This window comes from Rhinolophus sinicus, linkage group LG10, assembly GCF_036562045.2.
Source record: "Rhinolophus sinicus isolate RSC01 linkage group LG10, ASM3656204v1, whole genome shotgun sequence".
Classification (NCBI taxonomy): domain Eukaryota; kingdom Metazoa; phylum Chordata; class Mammalia; order Chiroptera; family Rhinolophidae; genus Rhinolophus; species Rhinolophus sinicus.
This window is the reverse complement of record NC_133759.1, coordinates 4,227,984-4,248,660: the sequence shown is the minus strand read 5'-3', so window position 1 is coordinate 4,248,660 and position 20,677 is coordinate 4,227,984. Positions and strand designations below refer to the sequence as shown.

Genomic DNA, 20,677 nt, shown 5'->3' with positions numbered 1-20,677 from the left:
TTTTTTTTCCCTGAAGAAAGTGGGTCCTATAAAAACTGATTCTCAAACTTCAGCGAGCATCAGCATGCGTCCGTATCATTTGGAGAACGTGTGAAAAACAGATCGCTGTGTCCTGTCTCGGATTCTGACCCAGGGTCAAGGGTGCGGCTCCTGCTGGCCTGGGACCAGAGCCGGTCATACCCCGCAGTCTAGGTTCCTGGGACCGCATCCGTTGGTGGCATGTCCTTCAACACGTCCGTCTTCCATTCTCCTGTTAAGAGAAGCTTATGCAATTGCCTACTGCACAGTATAAGGCTTAAAACTCAGGGCTTGAAGTTCTGTGTTAAAGACACTGCGACCCACAGCAGCTGGGTGTAAATCTCGTTTTTGACACTTCGTTGCCATGCGACCTCGGGCAAGTTGTGAGGATTTAAATGCGATTGCAAAACGTGAAGTGCTAATTTAGCAAAGTGCCTGGCATCTAGCACGTGCTAAATAAGTTTGATTATGATTTTTTTCAAACAAGAAATAATAATGGGGCCCATTAGTGAAAGTCTGTGGAAGGCCATGAGTTTTGTAGGGTTTTGTTGGGTTTTGACGTCAGCAGAGCCAAGGAGGAACGAATGCACCAAAAAAGAGGTACCTGGACAGAGGGTAGGGACTCACGTCCACTTCCTGTCGGCGTGGGGTTCAGGCCCTTTAAGGAGGGCGGGGCCACGTGACCCAGAGGGTCACATGACTCGCGGGGCAACATGGCTGCGCCCGCGGTAGTGCCGGCTGGTGGACCCCGCGCCGGGCTCGGGCTCGTCTTTTCGCTGCCGCTGCTCTTGCTGCTGCGCGGGACGGCGGGGGGCGAAGAGGCCGGCGCGGGCGCGGCGTCCCTCGCGGGCTCGTGCGGCTGCGGGTCTCCCCAGCGGCCCGGGGCGCCTGGCAGCTCGGCGGCCGCCGCCGCGCACCGGTACTCGCGTGAGGCGAACGCCCCGGGCCCGGGCCCTGGACAGCGACCTCACGTGCCCGCCAAGGTGCTCCCTCGATTCCCTGAGGCGGGTGGGGCCGGCGGGGCTGCGGACGGGGGCGAGGCCAGGGGCGGCAGGAAGGCGAGTGAGGACGAGGCGCCGCTCCAGCCACGGCCGCCGCTGCCCTGCGGCGAGGACGCCCTGGTGCCTCGCTCCGCACCCGGCCGGCTCTCGGGCGCAGCTCAGTTCTGAGCGTCCGGAGCGCGGTGCGAGGCCCGCTGCCCCTCGTGTCCCTGCTTCTCACTCCGTTTCCCCCTCCCTTCACTCTGTCTTGTGGGTGAGATTCTCTAGTTCAAGTCCGATGGATTCGGGTTGAAGGCTGGCTCCGCTCTGAGTAACTGAAGGAACCAGGCCCCGCGTCTCAGTGTCTCTGATAGTTTTGGAAACGTCCGTTGTCTGTTCCAGTGGCCGCTGCTGTGGGCGAGGGCTTGTCCTGTCCTGTCACCCGGGCCCTTTAGCACGTGCCTAGGGAGGACCAGGCCACGCGAGTCGCTTCATTACTAGTATTTGCCTTTGCCTGGCCCAGTGCCTGGCCGTGTTAGGAGCAGGATGTGTAAGTAACGACTGTCACTTCACTCTTTCCATCTGCCAGGTGCTCTGCACGTCGGTGCGGTTGTGGGAAAACTCCTGGGAGAAGAACCCAGGTCTGACGCCCGAAGAAGTGCTCCTTCTAGTAATAGAAAACCTAGAACTGCAGCCATTCCTCCTTTTCCCGTCCCACTTGCTTTCCCCTCAGTATTTCCACCTGCCGACACGGTAGCACAGGTTTACTCTGACAGAACAGTCACTGAAGATGCTTGTCTGTTGGTGTCTTTCCACACCCAGGCTGGGAAGTTGGTGGCGTCAGGACCGGGATTTTGTGTCTCAGGAATAGAGTGCGTGGAGGCCGGTGGCTGGCTTTCTCATTGTTTCTCCATCCCGGGTAATTACAGGCCTTTAAAACATTTCCTGTTGTTCCTCAGAGGATGACCTGCGTTATGAGCATTTACCTTTTGTGTGGTGGGGAACCTGGTTACTGTTGTAGGTCGGCCATAGTTGATTTTAATTCCTCTCTAATTTGCGTGGTAATTGATGATCAGTTTCTCCCTCCTAAAGAGGAAGCCCTGCATCTGTTCATCCACTTTGTAACTGACAGAGCCGCTGCCTTATTTGCATGTACACATTGGTCTGTCTCAAAATTTTGCCTAGAACCTTCTGGCCAGTACTGAACATTCCTCATTGAAGTGCTCCAACTTGCTATTGGGTCCAGAATGGGATGTAGGTGGCAATATTTCTTGAATCACATCTATGAAATGTACGTTTTCTCCATCCCTGTAGAGTGGCTTTCTGTCCAGACTGGGTATTGTGTGGGTCATCTTTGGCTAGTTGCTGCATTCGCTCCCTATAATGTTTGGAGGCGTCCCAAGCTATTAATAGGCTAGGGGTGCCGAGAACACAGCCCACAAGACTTTTCGAAGACTTTTAATCCAGTGATTGAACCTGAAGTAGCCTTGTTATCAGGACAAAAATACTTCAAAGGAGGCAGTTCTTTATCTCTCGTTTTCCTTGGCTCCACATATTTTAGTTCATGTGCGGATTGACTTGGGTCTAAATCTGACACGTAGCTATTTATTCTAAATTCAGGAAGTACAATGTATGGGAGAGGTACCTGGTTGTGGTAATGGCCTTTTTTTTTCTTTTTTTTAAAGACTTTATTTTAAAGCAGTTTTAGTTCACAACAGAATTGAGAGGAAGGTGCAGAGATTTCCTGCAGACACCCTGTGCCCACACCTGCACAGCCCCCCTTCTTGTCAACATGCCCCACCAAACTGGTATGTTACAATTGATAATATCAGGTTCAGAGTTTTCTGTAGGGTTCACTTTTGGCGGCGTACATTCTGTGGCTTTGGACAAATGTATAATGACGTGTATCCATCATTATAGTATCATGCAAAGTATTTTCACTGCCCTAAAAATCCTCTGTGACCTGCCTATTCGTTCCTCTCCTCCCCACTGGCAACCACTGATCTTTTTATTGTCTCCATAGTTTTGCCTTTTCCAGAATATATAGTTGGAATCATACAGTATGTAGCCTTTTCCGATGGGCTTTTTTCACTTAGTCGTATACATTTAAGTTGCCTCCATGTGTTTTTATGGCTTGATATCTTACATATTTCATTTTATTGCTGAATAACATTCCCTTGTTTGGGTATACGAGCCACAGTTGATTTATCCAGTCACCTACTGAAAGGTATCTTGCTTGCTTCTAAGTTTTGCCAGTTATAAATAAAGTTGCTATAAACATTTGTGTGCAGGGCTGGTGGGCACATAACTTTTCAGTTCCTTAGGTTAAAAACCAAGGAGTCTGATTGCTGGATTAAATGGCAAGAGTAAGCTTAATTTATAAGAAACCACTAAATTGTCTTCCAACGTGGCTGTCCCAGTTTGCATGCCTACTAGCAATGTATGACAGTTCCTGTTGCTCCCCACTCTGCCAGCATTCAGTGTTTTCAGTGGTCCCGATTTTGGCCTTTCTATTACAATGGGAGTGTAGTGGTACTTTATTGTTTTGATTTGCATTTTTGGTTGACACATGATGTGGAGTATCATTGCCATCTGCTTATATTTGGTGAAGTGTCTGTTAAGGACTTTGGCCCCTTTTAAAATCGCATTGCTTGTTTTCTTATTGTTGAGTTTTAAGAGTTATTTGTATATTTTAGATGACAGTCCTTTATCAGATGTGTCTTCTGCAATCTTTTCTCCCAGTCTGTGACTTATTTTCTCATTCCTTTGACATTGTCTTTTGCAGAGCAGAAGTTTTTAATGAAGTTCAGTTCAGCAGTTTCTCCCGTGGATGGTGCCCTTGATGTTTTATCACCAAACCCAGAGTCATCAGGGTTTTCTTCTAAGTTACTTTCTAGGAGTCTCATGTTTCACATTTTGGTCTATGATCCATTTTGCATTACTTTTTTGTGCAGGGTGTAAGGTCTGTGTCTAGAGTCTTTTCTGAATGTGGACATCCACTTGTCCCAGAACCATCGTTGGAAGAGATGATCTTTGCTCCATTGAGTTGCCTGTTCTCCTTCCTCAAAGATCAGTTGACTGTATTTATGTGGGTCTGTTTCTGTGCTCTCTAGTCTGTCCCATTGATCTATTCGTCTCTGTCTCCAATACCACACTGTATTGATTACCGTAACTGTATAGTAAGTCTTGAAGTCAGGGACTGTCAGCCCTTCAGCCTTGTTCTTCTCCCTCTGCATCGTATCGGTGATGCTGTGTCAGATGCTTCTCCATATAAACTCTGCAATCGGTTTGTTGCTGTCCGTAAAATAACTTCCTGGGATTTTGATGGAGGTTGTATTGAATCTACTTTTTCTTTTTCTGTTTCTTTAGTTTAATTCAACAAATGTTTATTTGGCATATATATTATGTAAAACTCTGTCCTATGTCCTGGGCATAAAGAAAAAAATTTATGCTCTACCCTCAAAGCATTTACACTCTGGAATGTGTGTCTGTCTGTCTGTCTGTCTGTCTCTCTCTCAAGCATCATTTTTCTGTGGTGACAATACTGTAGGAGGAGTGTGTACAAAGCACTTGGAGAGGAAGAAAGGATTCATTTCTTCCTGGACAAATCAGGAAGTGCCCCAAAGTAAAGGTCACGTTTGAGCTACGCCTTGGGGGAGAATTCTCAGGAGCTGAGCTGGATGGGCAGGTGGAAGGACATTCCAGGAAGGAGACTGGCATGGGCACAGAGCACTGTGCCAATGCATGGAGTGTTCTGGGAAACAAACAAGTATGGTTCTGTGGGTGAAGTGTCACGCTTTTAAATGTAACACTTCAGATGTGTCTTGTTTTGTATACTCATTTAATGAACGCTTGGGAAGATGAGGGACAGAAATAAATAGCATGGGGCTTTATCCTCAAGGAATTTGCAGTTTCACTGAAAAGTTATGGCAGTAAAAATGGTCTGGGAAACAATGTAGATACTTAAATTTTTTTACTTAAGTTCCCTCTGGTTAAAAAAGTATACAATTCTCATTGAGAAAATGATCCCAGCAATTTTCTAAAGAGCTTATTATTTTGTAACAAAGTAGCAAAATATTTTAATCTCCGTGTATCTTTCAAAACAGTTGTTTGAAAGGCATTTAGAATGATGGATAATAAAATTGTATGTGGTGTCTCTGTATGTTTGGGTGATTTCAGTCTCGATTTCCTGTCTGAGGATGTTTCTAATCAGGTCATAGCTTTGATTGCCATGAAACCTTCCCTCCAGGAACAAGTACTGTTTTTTCTCTAAATTCCCATAGCATTTTGTTGTCTGATGGCAACTTGTATATTTTCTTTAATGTTACTTTATTTGTGTAGTGTCTGATATTTCATTCTACGTGGGAAACGTTTTTAGACCTGCTTTAATGTCTGTATCCCCCAAATGCCTTACACATTATAGGCATTCTGTAACAATTCTTGAATGATTATTTACATTTGTGGTGGATACAATATTGAGAATAAAGGGTATCAGATTTTTTTTTAAAGAACCCTTTATGCAGTATTCTTTTGCTGTGTCTCATCCTCCCAAGAATCCAGTGAGAATATTTATCTCCCACTTTACAGCTGAGGCACCTGAGGCTGAGTGGAGCCGTGAATCCCAGGACCTGAGGAAACTAGTGCCATTCCATCTGTTAGCACCTGTCTGTGTAGACCACCGAGGGACAGAATGGTGGAGGTAGATAAGCCCGGACAGACAGAGACGGCCGCAGTTCCTGGACTGACCCAGGGAGCGTGCGGCTTCTGTTACTCACCTGGCTTTCTCCTGAGCCTTTTGCTTTTTAGGTGCTTAGGTTTGAGGAGAGGAGAGAAGGGGAAGGGAGAAGAGCTACACAGAAGAGTTGCAGGTAAACTTAATTCATTTTTGTGTGTAAGACAAAAATCTCATAGGAGCAAGTGAAAGAAATGACAAAACTGGCTTAAGCAGGAAGAAGGTGGGGAGGGCATTTATGGGCTTCCGTAGTTGCGAGTTGAAGAGTAGAAAGGGCCTCAGACACGCTGGACCCAGGGCCTCAGGCGGCATCGCCAGGTCTCTCTGGCAATCTCTTGGTTGGTCTCCCATGTTGGCTTCATTTTCAGGAAATGTCCCTGTTCCTACTGATCAAATAGCCAGAAAAGAAAGTTCTGTCCTCATAGCTCCAGCAAAAGTTCTCATGAACTTGATTGGGTCACGGGCTTACCCGTAACTATATGTCTGTGGTCAGAAGAAAGCCGTGGTTGGCTAGTCCTGATAGGTCCTTACGCCGGGGAAGACGTGGTTTTCAAAGGGTGTCAGGGATTTTTACGGGGGAGTTGGTGTCAGGTGGGTAAACATACGTGCCCACTGCACCTGGCCGGAGTGTGTAGCCCAAATACGGTTCTACTCATTCTAGGCGTCACCTGCGCCTCTGGCTTGAGTGGCCGTGGCAGAAACGGGTGGTAGAGATGTTTGAACTTACTTTTAGGAGGAGTGGATTGTTTGAATGTGGACCTTCCGTGAGACCTTGGTTAAATCGGTTCTTGTTTTGTGGCTTAAGATCCTGTGAAGTGAGACACCTGACACTCGGGATTTCACTCAAACGGCTTCTACATCTGTAGGACAGGAAACCTCACTTCACTGGTATAGATGGGAAATTGGGATCCACTCAGAGCAATGCAGACTGTTTTTATCTACAGCTTCCAGACTGGAAATGTGGCTTATTCAGGGCTGGCTATCTCTGATGGTTAACGAAAGGAGGAAAAGTAAACAGGCAAAAAGAAAAAGACAAAACGAGGCTAGGCGCCCACAGCGGAAGTCGAGATTGTCGTAGCACGGCGGGTACTCACTCACCTTGACGGAGCCGAGGCGGAGAAGTGAGGTGCCCGGGGCGCTGTCTGAGGCGCAGCGGGCAGAGCGTCCTGTGGCCGAGGGCTGCACACCTGTCCTCAGAACAGGGCATCCTTGTCTGCTGCCTGGAAGCTTTTTTTTTTTCTGTAAGTCTTTATGAAACCTTTCATTAGATCATTTTAATAGTCATCTTAAGACTGCACTTAAAGCTTCTGTCCGAGGCCTCTTGTCCTTCTGCTTTGCAGAGCTGCGTAGAGCCCTACTTTTTCAGGGCTCAAGAATCTTGTGCCCCAGACGCTTGGGGAATTAACGAGAATAACATGTGAACCTGGTTCAGTCCTCGAGCAGAATCTGTTTCAGAGGTCTCACTGGGGGGCAGACATGCGGTCTGTGTCTGAGACTGTGCTGGGAAAGAATTGGAATTTTTGTCGTTAAAATTTTTTTTTTTTTAAGATTTTATTGGAGAGGGGGAACAGGACTTTATTGGGGAACAGTGTGTACTTCCAGGCCTTTTTTCCAAGTCATGTTGTTGTCCTTTCAGTCTTAGTTGTGGAGGGTGTAGCTCAGCTCCAGGTCCAGTTGCCGTTGCTAGTTGCAGGGGGCGCAGCCCATCATCCTTTGCGGGAGTCGAGGAATCAAGCCAGCAGCCTTGTGGTTGAGAGCCCACTGGCCCATGTGGGAATCGAACCGGCAGCCTTCGGCATTAGGAGCACGGAGCTCTAACTGCCTGAGCCACCGCGCCGGCCCTGTCAATACAATTTTGAATAATTCAAGTGATAAATCCCTCATTATATTCATGACCTCACTTGTTCAGTTAATAAAGTTTTTTTTTCTTTTGTTTTCTTCTCAGTGGCTGCCTTGAACTGTGCACCATGCTAGGTGCTGGGGATATAGAAATGAAAAACTTTGTTTCTGGTTCCCAAGGAGCCTAGGTTCTAGGGAAGGTGAAAACACGTTATTAAAATACTGTGTATGTCAGATGTCAGGTAGAGGCATTCATCAGAGGGACCCGCCTGAGGGGTGTATGACCTAGTCAGGGGAGGGAGATGCAGGCAGGAAAGGCCTGGAGGAGGTGAGCCTTGAACTTTGATATTGTTTACAAACAGTCCAAGTGCACATGGACTTTATTTAAGTGAAATGGTGAGACATCAGGCTCTGATGTTTAGTTATTTTACCCTGAAAGGAGATGGGGCTGCCTGGAGAATTAAAGTAGGGAAGTAGCATGATCACACTGATACCTTATTTGGTTGTTTAGTTTTTTGAATACTCAGTACATTTACATGCAATAGAAGTAAAAAATAATATAGAAGAATGTGCAGTGCAAGGTTTTCTGCTTGGCTAATAGCATCCCCCTCAAACAACCACTGCTTCAGTTCCTCGTGTGTCTTCCCAGAGCTATGTCTGCAGGTATAAGCAAACAGAAACACATGGGAGATACATGCTCCCCCCGCCTGGTTTTCGCCCACGTGAAAGGAGACCATGCCCACTGAGTGCATCTTGTTTTGTTCACTTAGCTCTTTACCTGGGTCAGATCTCTCCATGTCAGGAGAGTAAAAGCATCACAGTTCCACTACTGATGAACACTTAGGGTGTCCCCAGTCGTTTTCGGTTACTAACAGCTGTCATAAATTGTACCGGGTACAGAAGACTGACTAGCATTTCAGAAAGTTCAGTAGGGGCTTCAGTTTGTGGACTAAATGAGTGGATGGAAGGTGGATGGCTTAGGAGCAAGGAGGGATGTGAAAGGACGAGACGAGACTGGGAGACCAATTGTGAGGTGACTGCAGTGTCCGTGAATAGAAAAGGGGAGACTAGAGGGATGGATGTTTGGGAGATCCGGTCCGACTAGGTGACCTGCAATGTTGGGGTAAGGGGCTGGGAGTAGTCGAGTGGGAATTCTTAGCATAATGGTAATACCTTGGACAAAGAATAGGACATTTATTACCCATGTGTCATAGATGCAAACAGCTCCATTTTTATTGGGAAATACGTGCACAGAATTGAAGGGAACCACTAGCAAAGACAGTTGGTGCAAATAGGAAGTAGAAACCAAGGGCTATTGATTGCTCATTTCTGTGTCTTCTGATCTTGTTTTCCTAACTCTTCTGCTGTTATTGCTAAGCCCCGTTCTCGCCTTTAGTCCCACTCATTGTCTCCTTTGGTTTCCTTTATTTCCTTTCTAAATTTGAACCCATGTTTTCTAGATCAGAGATCTGACCATTCTTAAGCTGCTGAGAAGGCAGTGAGTTGACTTTTCACGCAAATGATTAGAAGATAACGTGTCTGCACAGTGTATTTCTGACAGATGGTATGATTGTGTTCTTTTTAAAAAAAATTGAGGTGGATGACATACCATAACATCTACGTTTTCAAAGTCTACAATTTAGTGGTTTTAGTATAGTCACAGGTTTCACAGTTATCATCACTAATTCCAGAACATGTCATAATCCCGCAGAGAATCCTTGTATCCCTGCAGCAGTCATTCCCCAGTCTCACCTCTTGCTCTCTGGATTCGCCTATTCTGGGAATTTTTTGCGAATGAAGTCATGTAATATGTGGCCTTTGTGCATGGATTCATTCACTCAGTGGAATGTTTTCAAGGTTCACCCATCTGTAGCATGTACACGTACCTCATTCCTTTTTCTGGCCGAATAGTATTCCCTAGTATGGACGGACCACATTTGGTCGAGCCGTTCTTCAGTTGATGAACGAGTGAGTTGCTCCTAGTATTTTTTGGCTTTTAAGAATAATGCTGCTATGAACGGTGGCGCACCTGCCTTTTTGTGGACATGTTTTCATGTATCACGTAGACTAAAGAAACTACTTTTCTAAAGCTTTGTACTTTTGCGACGAGGCCTGCCTTCCTTTGGAGCATGGAGTGGTCTGACTGATGTGACAGTGAGTTCTGTGATGGGCCTTTGCTGGCTCCTGGGTGCTTCTTGGTGCCAGCGGTCTGAGCTTCACGCAGGCGGCCTGGCTCTGCGGCGTGACTTCCCGCTCCCCTTTCCCCGCAGATGGTCCCCATCCCTGCCGGCGTGTTTACCATGGGCACGGATGACCCTCAGATAAAGCAGGATGGGGAGGCGCCCGCGAGGAGCGTTGCCATCGATGCCTTTTACATGGACGCCTACGAAGTCAGTAACGCCGAATTTGAGAAGTTTGTCAACTCCACCGGCTACTTGACTGAGGTAATGGGGTCACATGGGGAGGGAGAATTGCCTTCCAACCCACTTTTTTGGTGCGCCCGGTGCCGCACTAAGCATTTTGCTTATGTTTTTACTGAATTTAATTCTCAGGGCAACTCCACAAGGCAGGTGAGTTTTCAGGGAGCAAACTGAGGCTTAGAAAAGTGATTTGTGGTGAGTTAGTGGGGAGCTGGGGTTCCAGCCTGGCCAGTGTGACCCAGGGCCCATGTTTTTCACCATTACACGATCCTATGTCAGCGCTTTACTATAACGGGCAGTGCACTGTCCACTCAGGCTTCCTGACATGCAGTAAGGCTACTTCCCCTCTCAGAAAATTGCAGTTTGTTTGTTCCAGGAGCATTTTGTATTTCATGAGCGACATGTGCAGAAGTGCTGCTTTTGACTTTTGTGGTTTTATTCCAAGGCCTGTGGTTTTATTCCAAGGATGACTTGTACGCCATCCCTGGCTGTCCCAGGCCTCACTCATCCTGTGGTCATTGTCACAGAGCCAGGCACCAGGTTCTGAAAGTGGATGCCTGTTCTAAATGGCAGTAGGAAGAGAGAGAGGTCTCCTAGTTTATGTAGGTTTCTGTCAGTGTCTAAAAAATACTTGTTTTGTGGGCTTCCCATTTTCTGTCTACCCTCGCCCTCAGTTTGTGGAGTCCCTGTCCTTTTTATTTTCTTTTCAAAGCCTGAAACATCCTTTTTTTTATTTAAAAAAAAAAATTGAGAGTAAATGCTGGAAGCAAAACAGCATTCAAATTTGATTTTGCATTACTGTCACATTTGATTTTGCATTTAGGAAATTGGTTTGGAATTTCCTAAAATGTATAAAGCAGTTGTCTTTTCTCATTCCTGTTTGTAGTACGTGGAAGGCCGTTCTTTCTGTTTTCTAAGGATGCTCTCAGGTCCAGCTGCCCAGTGGGCTACTGACGTTCGCAGAATACTTGTGAGGACAGGCTCTTAGACCAGGGTTCGCCACGAAGGTTAGACAGAAAAAGCAGAAGTTAGGGCGCCCAGGAACGGGGGTGGGGAAACATTACATCTGGATTTTCACTAATTTTAACTGAAATTTAGCCTTTCCTTCCATTCTGAAGCAGACAGCCAGCCGCAGGAGTAGCAGGGCCTGCGACTTCATCACCAGTGGAAATCAGACACTTTGTCCCATTATTGTTGTTGCAGGCGCCTCGAAACCGTTTGTGTTCATTCCCTCTTTAGAAATGGTGATAATTACGAGACTTGCCACTTGATCTCATTCAATATGTTAATACAGAGCACATACATATTACTATAGCACTAATTTGTTTTATTAATGTTTTGATATAATGAGTTTTCTTTGTAAATGTATTGATTTTACACATTTAAACATTTCATTCTGAGAAGAAAGTCCTTGAAGCTTCATCGTGCTGCCAGAGGGGCCCGGGGCCCCAGAAGGGTGAAGAACCCCGGCTTTGGATAAAATGCTTCCTACTTTTATGGCACTTTACAGTTTTTTCTGTCCCTCCAAATTCATTTTACGTCACACTCCACTCGCTCACCATGTTCTAGCCCGGCTGGTCTTGTGTCTGTTCCCTGAAAACTGCAGTCTTCCCCATCTTGGGGGCCCACATTTCCCCCCACCTCGCATTTCCTGCCCCCTTGCCTGTCCCCCATTTTGCATGGCTGGCTCCTTCCCATTCCTGAGTCACCTTAGCTGTGGACCCTTCCTCTGCTCACTCTCTCCAAAGGCGTCTTCTCTCGATACTCTTTGCCTCACAAGGTCAAGTGAAGTTGTAATTATTTTCTTCCTTTTCTTTTGTGATTTGATTTTTGCCTGTGCCTTCACATGTAAGTGCTAGAAGCACCGGGACCGTGCCTGTCTAATATTGACCTCAAATCTGTGTCCTTCAGCCCAAAGCTGGGCATGTGGTAGGTGCTCGGTGCATGTTGGTGGATGAAGGACTGACGTAGGTACCAGGATGGGGTGATATGGGGAGCACAGGAGGAAGAGCGGGTGACGAGGAGACGAGGGCTCCACGCAGGAAAAGGAGTTTGTTGAAATCCTGGGATCCAGGAGGCTGCTGATACCATCCAGTGAGGGCAGGACAGGCCTGGAGGGAAACGTGGAGACTCGTTTGATGTTCTGGCCGCCATGACAACGATGAGACTAGAAGAGGGCGTCCAGCGGCAAGTCCTGGATCTCAGACTGTGACCTCCTGGACCGCCGGCGTTAGAACCCCCAGCTGAGCTGTCCCCACGTGCAGGCCCTGCCCGCACCCCAGACCTCCCGAATCAGCCTCTGGGCATGGGGGGCTGTGGCCTGTGACCCGCTGGCCAGGTGACCTCACCTGCACAGAGCGCGAGGGCTCAGGTGTACAGGAGGAAGAGCAGGACCCTGACAGCAAGTGTTTAGGGGCTGGAAGGAGAGCCCGTGGGTTTTAGGAGCGGTAGGAAGAGTCAGACACAGAGGAGGAAAACTAGGAGAGGGACCAAGGGATGAGGAGGGGGTGTTGGTCCCATATAACAGAGAGAACCAGGCAGATGCAGTCGTGTTAGATAAAAGTCATTGAAATGCAGATTTCCATTGGATGCTTGACATTTATAAGCACGATTGACACCTTAGTGGAGCCAGAATGTGTCAGGATCTCAGCAAACAATGCTATGCAATTCTTTCAGCCAGATTCCAGGAGTGGAATGAAGGACAGTGGTGGTTTGTGAACTCTCTCGTGTAAAGAATACGGCGATTTTCCAAAGCCATTTGTAATACTTGGGACGTGTGTTTCATCAACAGGAGCAATCGCGTTCTCAAAAGCTAATCTCTTCCAGTCTGTAAATGAGCCTTGACTGAAAGTGGTCTCTGTAAGTGACAGTCACCTGTGTTAAAACGAAGCCAGCTCCTTTTAAGGCATTTCTGAATCCTCTGGGAAGTCACAAGAGAAACTTAAGTTTACTTGGACTAAAAGATCCATTTTAACAACGTGCAGAGAAAATGGCACACGTGGAACACGTTCCTACCCTTTTCAGGGTTGTATTTCCTTTTTCCTCACAGGCTGAGAAGTTTGGCGACTCCTTTGTCTTCGAAGGCATGTTGAGTGAGCAAGTGAAGACTGATATCCAGCAGGCAGTAAGTGATGTTTAATCAGGCTCTTGTATTTCTCTACGGCTCGTTGGAAAGGGCTCGGGTGACAAAGCCACCCTCCCCTCCCCCAGCACCTACCCATCTGTCACTAGATTTGCCCAGCGGCCAGTGCACCTTATCTTGAGGAGACTGGCGCAGCCCAGGAGGGCGGCTGAAAGGTTGGGTCTGACTTGAGCTTCTGTCCTGTGTACCCGAGAACACGTGGTGTTGCTAAGTAGCGCGCAGTCAAGCTCTAGATGTCTCTGGGTTCCATTTACTCTTAGCCATTGCTGCCATGGAGGGTTAAAATGGGACTAGTTTTAACTTCTGTTCTTCAAGTCGTCACCGCGTCAGGTGTTGGTGTGGAGTGACAGCTTCCTATTTAATCGTGATGTCATGTGATTAGAGTGTTACTCATGAAAGGGCTTTTCGCCCTGGATAGTCATGGGAACTGGAGCTAGGGGACCAGCCCCTACACCCAGGGCACCTGCCTTTCCACCCAGGGGACCGGCCCCTACACCCAGGGGACCGGCCCCTACACCCAGGGGACCTGCCCTTCCACCCAGGGGACCGGCCCCTACACCCAGGGGACCTTCCTTTCCACCCAGGGGACCTGCCTTTCCACCCAGGGGACCTGCCTTTCCACCCAGGGGACTGGCCCCTATACCCAGGGGACCTGCCCTTCCACCCAGGGGACTGGCCCCTACACCCAGGGGACCGGCCCCTACACCCAGGGGCGTGCCCCTGTCACGCAGAGGGTCCAGGAATGTGAACTAGGTGCATTTCCCTCAGAAATCATGGACACAGTGGACTGCGTCTTTACAGGCAGCTGTGTGGTAAGTGGGCCTTGCAGCTTCTGTTCCAGACCCGTTAGCAGGTCCGTGGGTGTGTGCGTGTTTACACATACGTCTCATTGAGGAGGCAGAAAAGATAACAGGAAAGGAGTGTGGGTGAGCTGGAAGTGGCGGCGTCACACAACCAGGAGGCCAGAGAGGGCAGGAGAGGCCGAGGGGCTGAGAGAAGAGTGGACACGGGTCAGTCACTCAGGGAGATGGGTTACGATATGGGCATTGAAGGCAGGAATCAGCCCGAATCTTCCTTTGTTGTTCACGTTCCCTTAACTCCTGCCCTAACTTTGTCATGTGTTGGCGTCGCTCTTCTCTACTGAGCAGTAGTGTCCGGAAAATTCCGCTGACCTGGCTCTCTTGTTCTTTCTCTTCATACGAACGTAGCAGAACGTGGAGGGAAAAGACGAGGTGAAACCAGATGTGCTCTCACGTCATTTATAGGCGATCAGGCCACTTCTTTGTATGCATTTTAGATAAATGTTTTAAAAACACGACTGAACTCCATTTGAGTGTCACAGATTTCTGAGCCCATTATGAGTTCATATTACAGGCCTGTTATATAATCTGATACACGCTCTCGTTCCTTTTTTTTAAAGGGCTTTGAGGTCAGATTGGCCTCGTGCTGATGAGTCAGCAGCGCAGGCTGTGGACCCTTGTTCCGAGATAAGGGCGTTCAGACGGGGGAGGGCCTCACACGTAATTGTGTGTTTGCCCTTTCGGATCCAGGGCCTCTTGTCACCAAGCACCTGCAAATACGTTAGGCGGAAAGGCCGAGGCCGACCGTGGGCTGTGCGGTGCCCGTGAGTGCCTGGTGAGGGCTGTGCTCGTAGCCAGGCCCAGAACGAGCAGCTCTCACGACGAGTGCCAGCCGCTTGCTTCAGTGCTCGTAATGGAACAGCAAACCTTTTCCGCACGTTTAAAAGGGTCGGAACGAATAAAAGGGACCTGCTAATGAGCCGAGGGAGCTAAGTTTTGTTTTTCCTGCCCCCTCTTAGGTCTGAGGTACCCTCGTGCTCCAGACCTAGTTTTAACCCCATGTTTCCAACAGATGGTCCGTGAGCTGACACTGAGTGACAAAGCAGGATTAAGGTGGCCCTCAGCCAGCAGAAGATGACCTGACTCGTGGGATGAGGAGGTTATTCCCTCTCCAGGTCTCTTTCAAACCCTGGTCAAGTCGAGGCGAAAGTCTCCTGTGGTGCCAGCCTGTCATTAACGCTCATTAGTCTCCTTTTAACACAGAAAATGGGCCCCTGGGAACCTTCTCCAGGCTACTGTCGCTAGCTAGAATGTAATCATCGGGTTTACTTTCACGAAATTATTTTAAATATGATTATTTTATAATATTTTCATATAATTATTTTAAATGTTTCATATAATTCTTTTAAATAAATGTAATTAGTTTAAATGTGTCATAAGGTTACAATAGTGAGATAAATGTCCTTTTTTTTTAAACCCTTTTTATTGTAAAGTAAAACACAAATACAGGAAGTCACACAAAGCCGATGTGTAGCTTCCTGAGTTACCCGAAGGTAAACGTGCTCGTGACCGTCCCCTAGTCAGGGATTAGAATTTCGCTACCTGCCCAGCTACCCCGTCCGTGTGCCGCCCTGATCATGACCTCTCTCTGTCACCATGCTGCCTTTTAAAGTAGACACGTCCCTGCATTTCTTTATCTGTAGTAGTATCAGCAGCTGTACATCCCAAGACGACTGTGGCTTAATCTTGCCCATTTAAAGGAAGTTTGTGTCCTCTTAGACTCACACTCAGGTTTCCCTTCCATTGCAACCCGTCTCCACTTTCTTCCCAGCAGTTCATCTCTGGAAGAATCCAGGCTGTTTAACCTGTAGACTTTCCCATGGCCTGCATTTTGCTGGTTGCCCTCGCTCACCTGTTTTCTGTCCTCTGCGTTTCTTACAACCCGGTAGCTGGATCCACAGGTCTGAGCAGACTTGTGTTTGAACCCTGTGGCAAGACCTTGGGGCGTGGCGTGTTCTTTCACCAGCAGGTTCCTAAGATGTGTTTGTCCCTCTTGTGATGCTACCTGCTGCTCGTGCTCAGTGCCTAGACTGGACCCGTGAATTCATTGGGGGTTGTTAGATGCTGATAATCTAATTTATTTTTGTCGTTTATTAATTGAGGCACTTTTTTTTTTTTATAAAGATTTTATTGGGGAAGGGGAACAGGACTTTATTGGAGAATAGTGTGTACTTCCAGGACTTTCTCCCAAGTCAAGCTGTTGCCCTTTCAATCTTAGTTGTGGAGGGCGCAGCTCAGCTCCAGGTCCAGTTGCCGTTGCTCGTTGCAGGGGACGCTGCCCACCATCCCTTGCGGGACTCGAGAAATCAAACTGGCAACCTTGTGGTTGAGAGCCCGTGCTCCAACCAACTGAGCCATCCGGGAGGCAGCTCAGCTCAAGGTGCCCTGTTTAATCTTAGTTGCAGGGGGCAGAGCCCACCATCCCTTGTGGGACTCGGGGAACTGAACCGGCAGCCTTGTGGTTGAGAGGCCACTGGCCCATATGGGAATCGAACCGGCAGCCTTCGGAGTTAGGAGCATGGAGCTCTAACCTCCTGAGCCACCAGGCCAGCCCCAATTGAGGTACTTTTGTAAAGAGATGGTCCCCTCCACCCGCTATTTTCTTAACCATTGGTACAGTTCATGTAGGAAAGGTAGGAAGGTAGGGTCAATGCTTGATTCTTTTCCAGCTTTTAAGACAATGAATCAGTTCCCTACTACTCTCCAAAAGCGATCAATTGATATTTTTTAATGAAACATGTAAAGGTAACTGTAGATTTACATGTCGGTGTAAGAAATAGTACAGGGAAATCCTGTGTACCTTTCCTCCAGCCTCCTCCAATGATAACATCTTGTGTAACTTGAGGACGGTTTCACAACCAGGAAGTTGACAGTTGATACAACCCCTTAGCTTTGTCTGGTTTCACCAGTTTTATATGTATATGTGTGTGTGTGTGTGCGTGTGTGCGTGTGTGCGTGCACGCATGTGTTTTTAGTTCTATGTAGTTTTATCACAAATGTAGATTTATGTAATCACCCGATTAAAAAAATATTTTCATGAACTTATGGATTTAAAATATTTTATGGGTTTATTCACTTGGGATCATGCCTTTTGAAAGTCAAAATTTCCTATTTTGGAGTGACTGGCTCTTCAAGTTCTTATGAGTCCTTTTCCTATTTATTTATTTATTTATTTATGATATTCATACACATTTTCTTTTCACCCATTCACTCTTTCCACTCCACTTTGGCCACTATCAGCTTGTTTTCTGTATCTGCAGGTCTGTTTCTGTTTTGATTTGTTTTATTACTTTAGATTCCACACATAAGTGAAACCATATGGTATTTGTCTTTCTCTGTCTGACTTATTTAACTTAGCATGATACCCTCGAGGTCCATCCATGTTGTCACAATGGCAAGATTTTATTCTTTTTTATTGCTGAGTAATACTCCATTCATCTGTTGATGGACACCTACGTTGCTTCCGTACCTTGGCTAATGTAAATAATGCTGCAGTGAACATAGGGGCACATATATGATTTTGAATCAGTGTTTTTGTTTTCTTTGGATAAATACCCAGAAGTAGAATTGCTGGATCATAAGGTAGTTCTATTTTTAATTTTTTGAGTAACTCCCATACTGTTTTCCATAGTGGCTGCACCAATTTACATTCCCACTAATGGTTTGCAAGGGTTCCCTTTTCTCCACATCCTCGCCAACACTTGTTATTTGTTGATTTATTGATGATAGCCATCCCAACAGATGTGAGGTGATATCTTGTGGGTTTGATTTGCGTTTCTCTGATGATTAGTGATATTGTGCATCTTTTCATGTGTCTGTTGGCCATTTGCATGTCCTCTTTGGAGAAATGTCTATTCAGGTCCTCTGCCCATTTTTAAATTAAATTGTTTGATTTTTTTGGTGTTTTTTTTTTTTTTTTTTGGTGTTATGTTGTATGAGTTCCTTATATATTCTGGATATTAACCAAAGCGTTTCAACAATACTAATTGTTCCAATCCATGAGCATGATATTGGATATATCATCGGAGAATATATTCGTCCATTTAGCAGGTTGTCTTTTTTATTTGTTAATGTTTTCCTTCACTGTGCAAAAACTTTTTAGTTTGATGTAGTCCCATTTGTTTATTTTTGTTGTGGTTGCCCTTCCCCAAGGAGACATAACCAAATAGATATTGCTAAGACTGATGTCAAAGAATTTACTGCCCATATTTTCTTCTAGAAGTTTTTTGTTTTCAGGTCTTTAATCCATTTTGAGTTTATTTTTGTATAGGGTGTAAGAAAGTGGTCCAGTTTCATTTTCTGGCATGTGTCTGTCCAGTTTTTCAAACACCACTTACGGAAGAGACTGTCTTTACCCCATTGTATTTTCTTGCCGACTTTGTAATAGATTAATTGACCATGTAAGCATGGGTTTATTTCTGGGCTCTCTATTCCATTCCGTTATATGTTTCTATGCCAGTACCATACTGTTTTGATTATTATAGCTCTGTAGTATAGTTTGATATCAGTGAGTGTGATACCTCCCACATTGTTCTTTCTCAGGATTTCTTTGGCTATTTGGGGTCTTTTGTGGTTCCATGTAGATTTTAGGATTAGTTGTTCTAGTTCTGAGAAGAATGCTATTGGTATTTTAATGGGGATTGCATTGAATCTGTATATTGCTTTAGGTAGTAAGGACATTTTTAACAATATTAATCCTTCCAATCCATGAGCATGGTATGTCCTTCCATTTATTTGTATCCTCTTTAATTTCTTTCTTTTCTGTCTTACAGTTTTCAGAGTGCAGATCTTTTTCACCTATTCGGTTAAATTTAGTCCTAGGTATTTAATTCTTTTTGATGCAGTTGTAAATGGGATTGTTTTCTTAATTTCTCCTGATTGTTTGTTATTGGTGTGTAGATACACAACAGATTTCTGTATATTGATTTTGTATCTTGCAACTTTATCAAATTCATTTATTTGTTCTAAGAGATTTTTTGGTGGAGTTTTTAGGGTTTTCCATATATAGTATCATGTCATCTGCAAATAGTGACAGTTTTCCTTTTTCCTTTTCAATTTGGATGCCTTTTATTTCTTTGTCTTGTCCGATTGCTATGGTGAGGACTTCCACTACTATGTTGAACAAAGTAGTGATAGAAGGCGTCCTGGTCTGGTTCCTGATCTTAGAGGAAAAGCTCTCATCTTTCACCATTGAGTAGGATATTAGCTGTGGGTTTGTCATACGTGGCCTTTATTATGTTGCAGTATGTTCCCTCTATTCCCACTTTGCTGAGAGTTTTTATCATTTACTCATTTTAACATTGAGCTGACTTTTAGGGTTTGCATGTAAAATATGTCTGAAATTATATGAATTTAATGGTTTAAAACAGAGCACACATGCCTGCTGAAATTGACTTAGTTGTGATTATTATTTGGATGCTCAATTTGAAACAAGAATCTTAAAAGGTATAGATATTAAATTCTAGAAAGGAATAATGCTAGCTTTTTTGTATTTTTGTTTGTTTAAGGGTATGTTACCTCCTATTGTTGAAGGGATAGTATTTAAAATATTTAATATCTAAAAAGTATGTTTCATTTTTATAATTGTGTTGTTAAGATACCTCATAAATCTTTGACAGGAGGAATGGCTTTGTGAGGGGGAGAAAGCAGTTGCTCTTGATGGGAGCCTGAGAAACAGTGATTATCTCTTGGTTTGTGGTTTGGCATTTTCTAAATTGTTAATATTATAAGGAAAAAAATTCCTGAATATGTGTCCTTGATAATGAAGGAGGGTAAGCTATTTTGAGAAGTTCTTTTCAAAGCCAATTTCAGTGAGGAATCAGAATTACCAAGGCTGCTTCTTTTTTCAAAATAAAAAACAATGTTCAGATATTCACATCTGTCCAAATAGCGTTGGTCTGTCGTTATGTGGATGATAACAAATAACCTGAGCCAGAGTTGAAGGCCAGGAACAATGCAGCCTGACCCGCTCTTACTATTACAATGGGGTAAAGGCTCTGAGCTAGAAAGAGAGCCATGGGTGAGGATATGACTCAGTTACCTAATGAGAAATGCCTTGCGCCCCAGCAAGATTCTGAAGTCACACCCCAAAAATAATTTTTAGAAAAACTTTAGTGAGTACAGTGTAAGCCAAGCCAGAAAGTGGTTAGAAAGGCAAGTTCCAGTACATAGGAAAATTAAATTTAAATAACTCAAAATAATTGTGTCCAGTGGATAAATTGCTGGGCATCATTTTGGATGTTCCAAGTTGTACTTTGCTTGTAGCTTAACCGTCATTTCCCTGAGCTGCCTTACTTCAACTTTGAGAAGTTTTCTTCTTTTACACGACCACCAAGACTTTTCTTTTCCAAACTGGTTTTGGGGCTTGTTTATTCGAAGCAGCCATACAGAAAAGATCACAACTGTTGAGTCAAAGAGACCTGGTTTTGAATCTCAGCTTTGCTGTTTTCCAGCTGGTTTGGGGTAAAGTCACTTTTCTTTGCTACTCTTTTTTTGATTTAAGTTTGATACTTAGTTTAAAACTTTTGAGTCTTCTTTTTTAATGGAAACATAAAACTAAAAGTCTGCTGATTTCTTTCAGTGATCTCTTCAGTTCCACAAGTTTTGTAGTATATATATATATTTATATGAAGTATATTTATAATATATATACTTATAAACTTATAATACACACACACACACACACA

General features: G+C 45.3%; 1 protein-coding gene across 11 annotated transcripts in view; it reads left to right on the top strand.

Moving 5' to 3' along the window:
• The first annotated feature begins 693 nt into the window (after positions 1 to 693).
• The window catches only part of SUMF1 (sulfatase modifying factor 1), a 277,240-nt gene continuing 257,256 nt past the window's right edge, over positions 694 to 20,677 (top strand). For all 11 annotated transcript variants that reach the window (XM_074312228.1, XM_074312230.1, XM_074312224.1 and 8 more), the window contains exons 1-3: positions 694 to 1,001; positions 9,840 to 10,013; positions 13,039 to 13,113. In XM_074312228.1, coding sequence (XP_074168329.1) covers positions 732 to 1,001; positions 9,840 to 10,013; positions 13,039 to 13,113 — 519 coding nt within the window. In that variant the 5' untranslated portion in view covers positions 694 to 731. The remainder of the gene's footprint in view (positions 1,002 to 9,839; positions 10,014 to 13,038; positions 13,114 to 20,677) is intronic.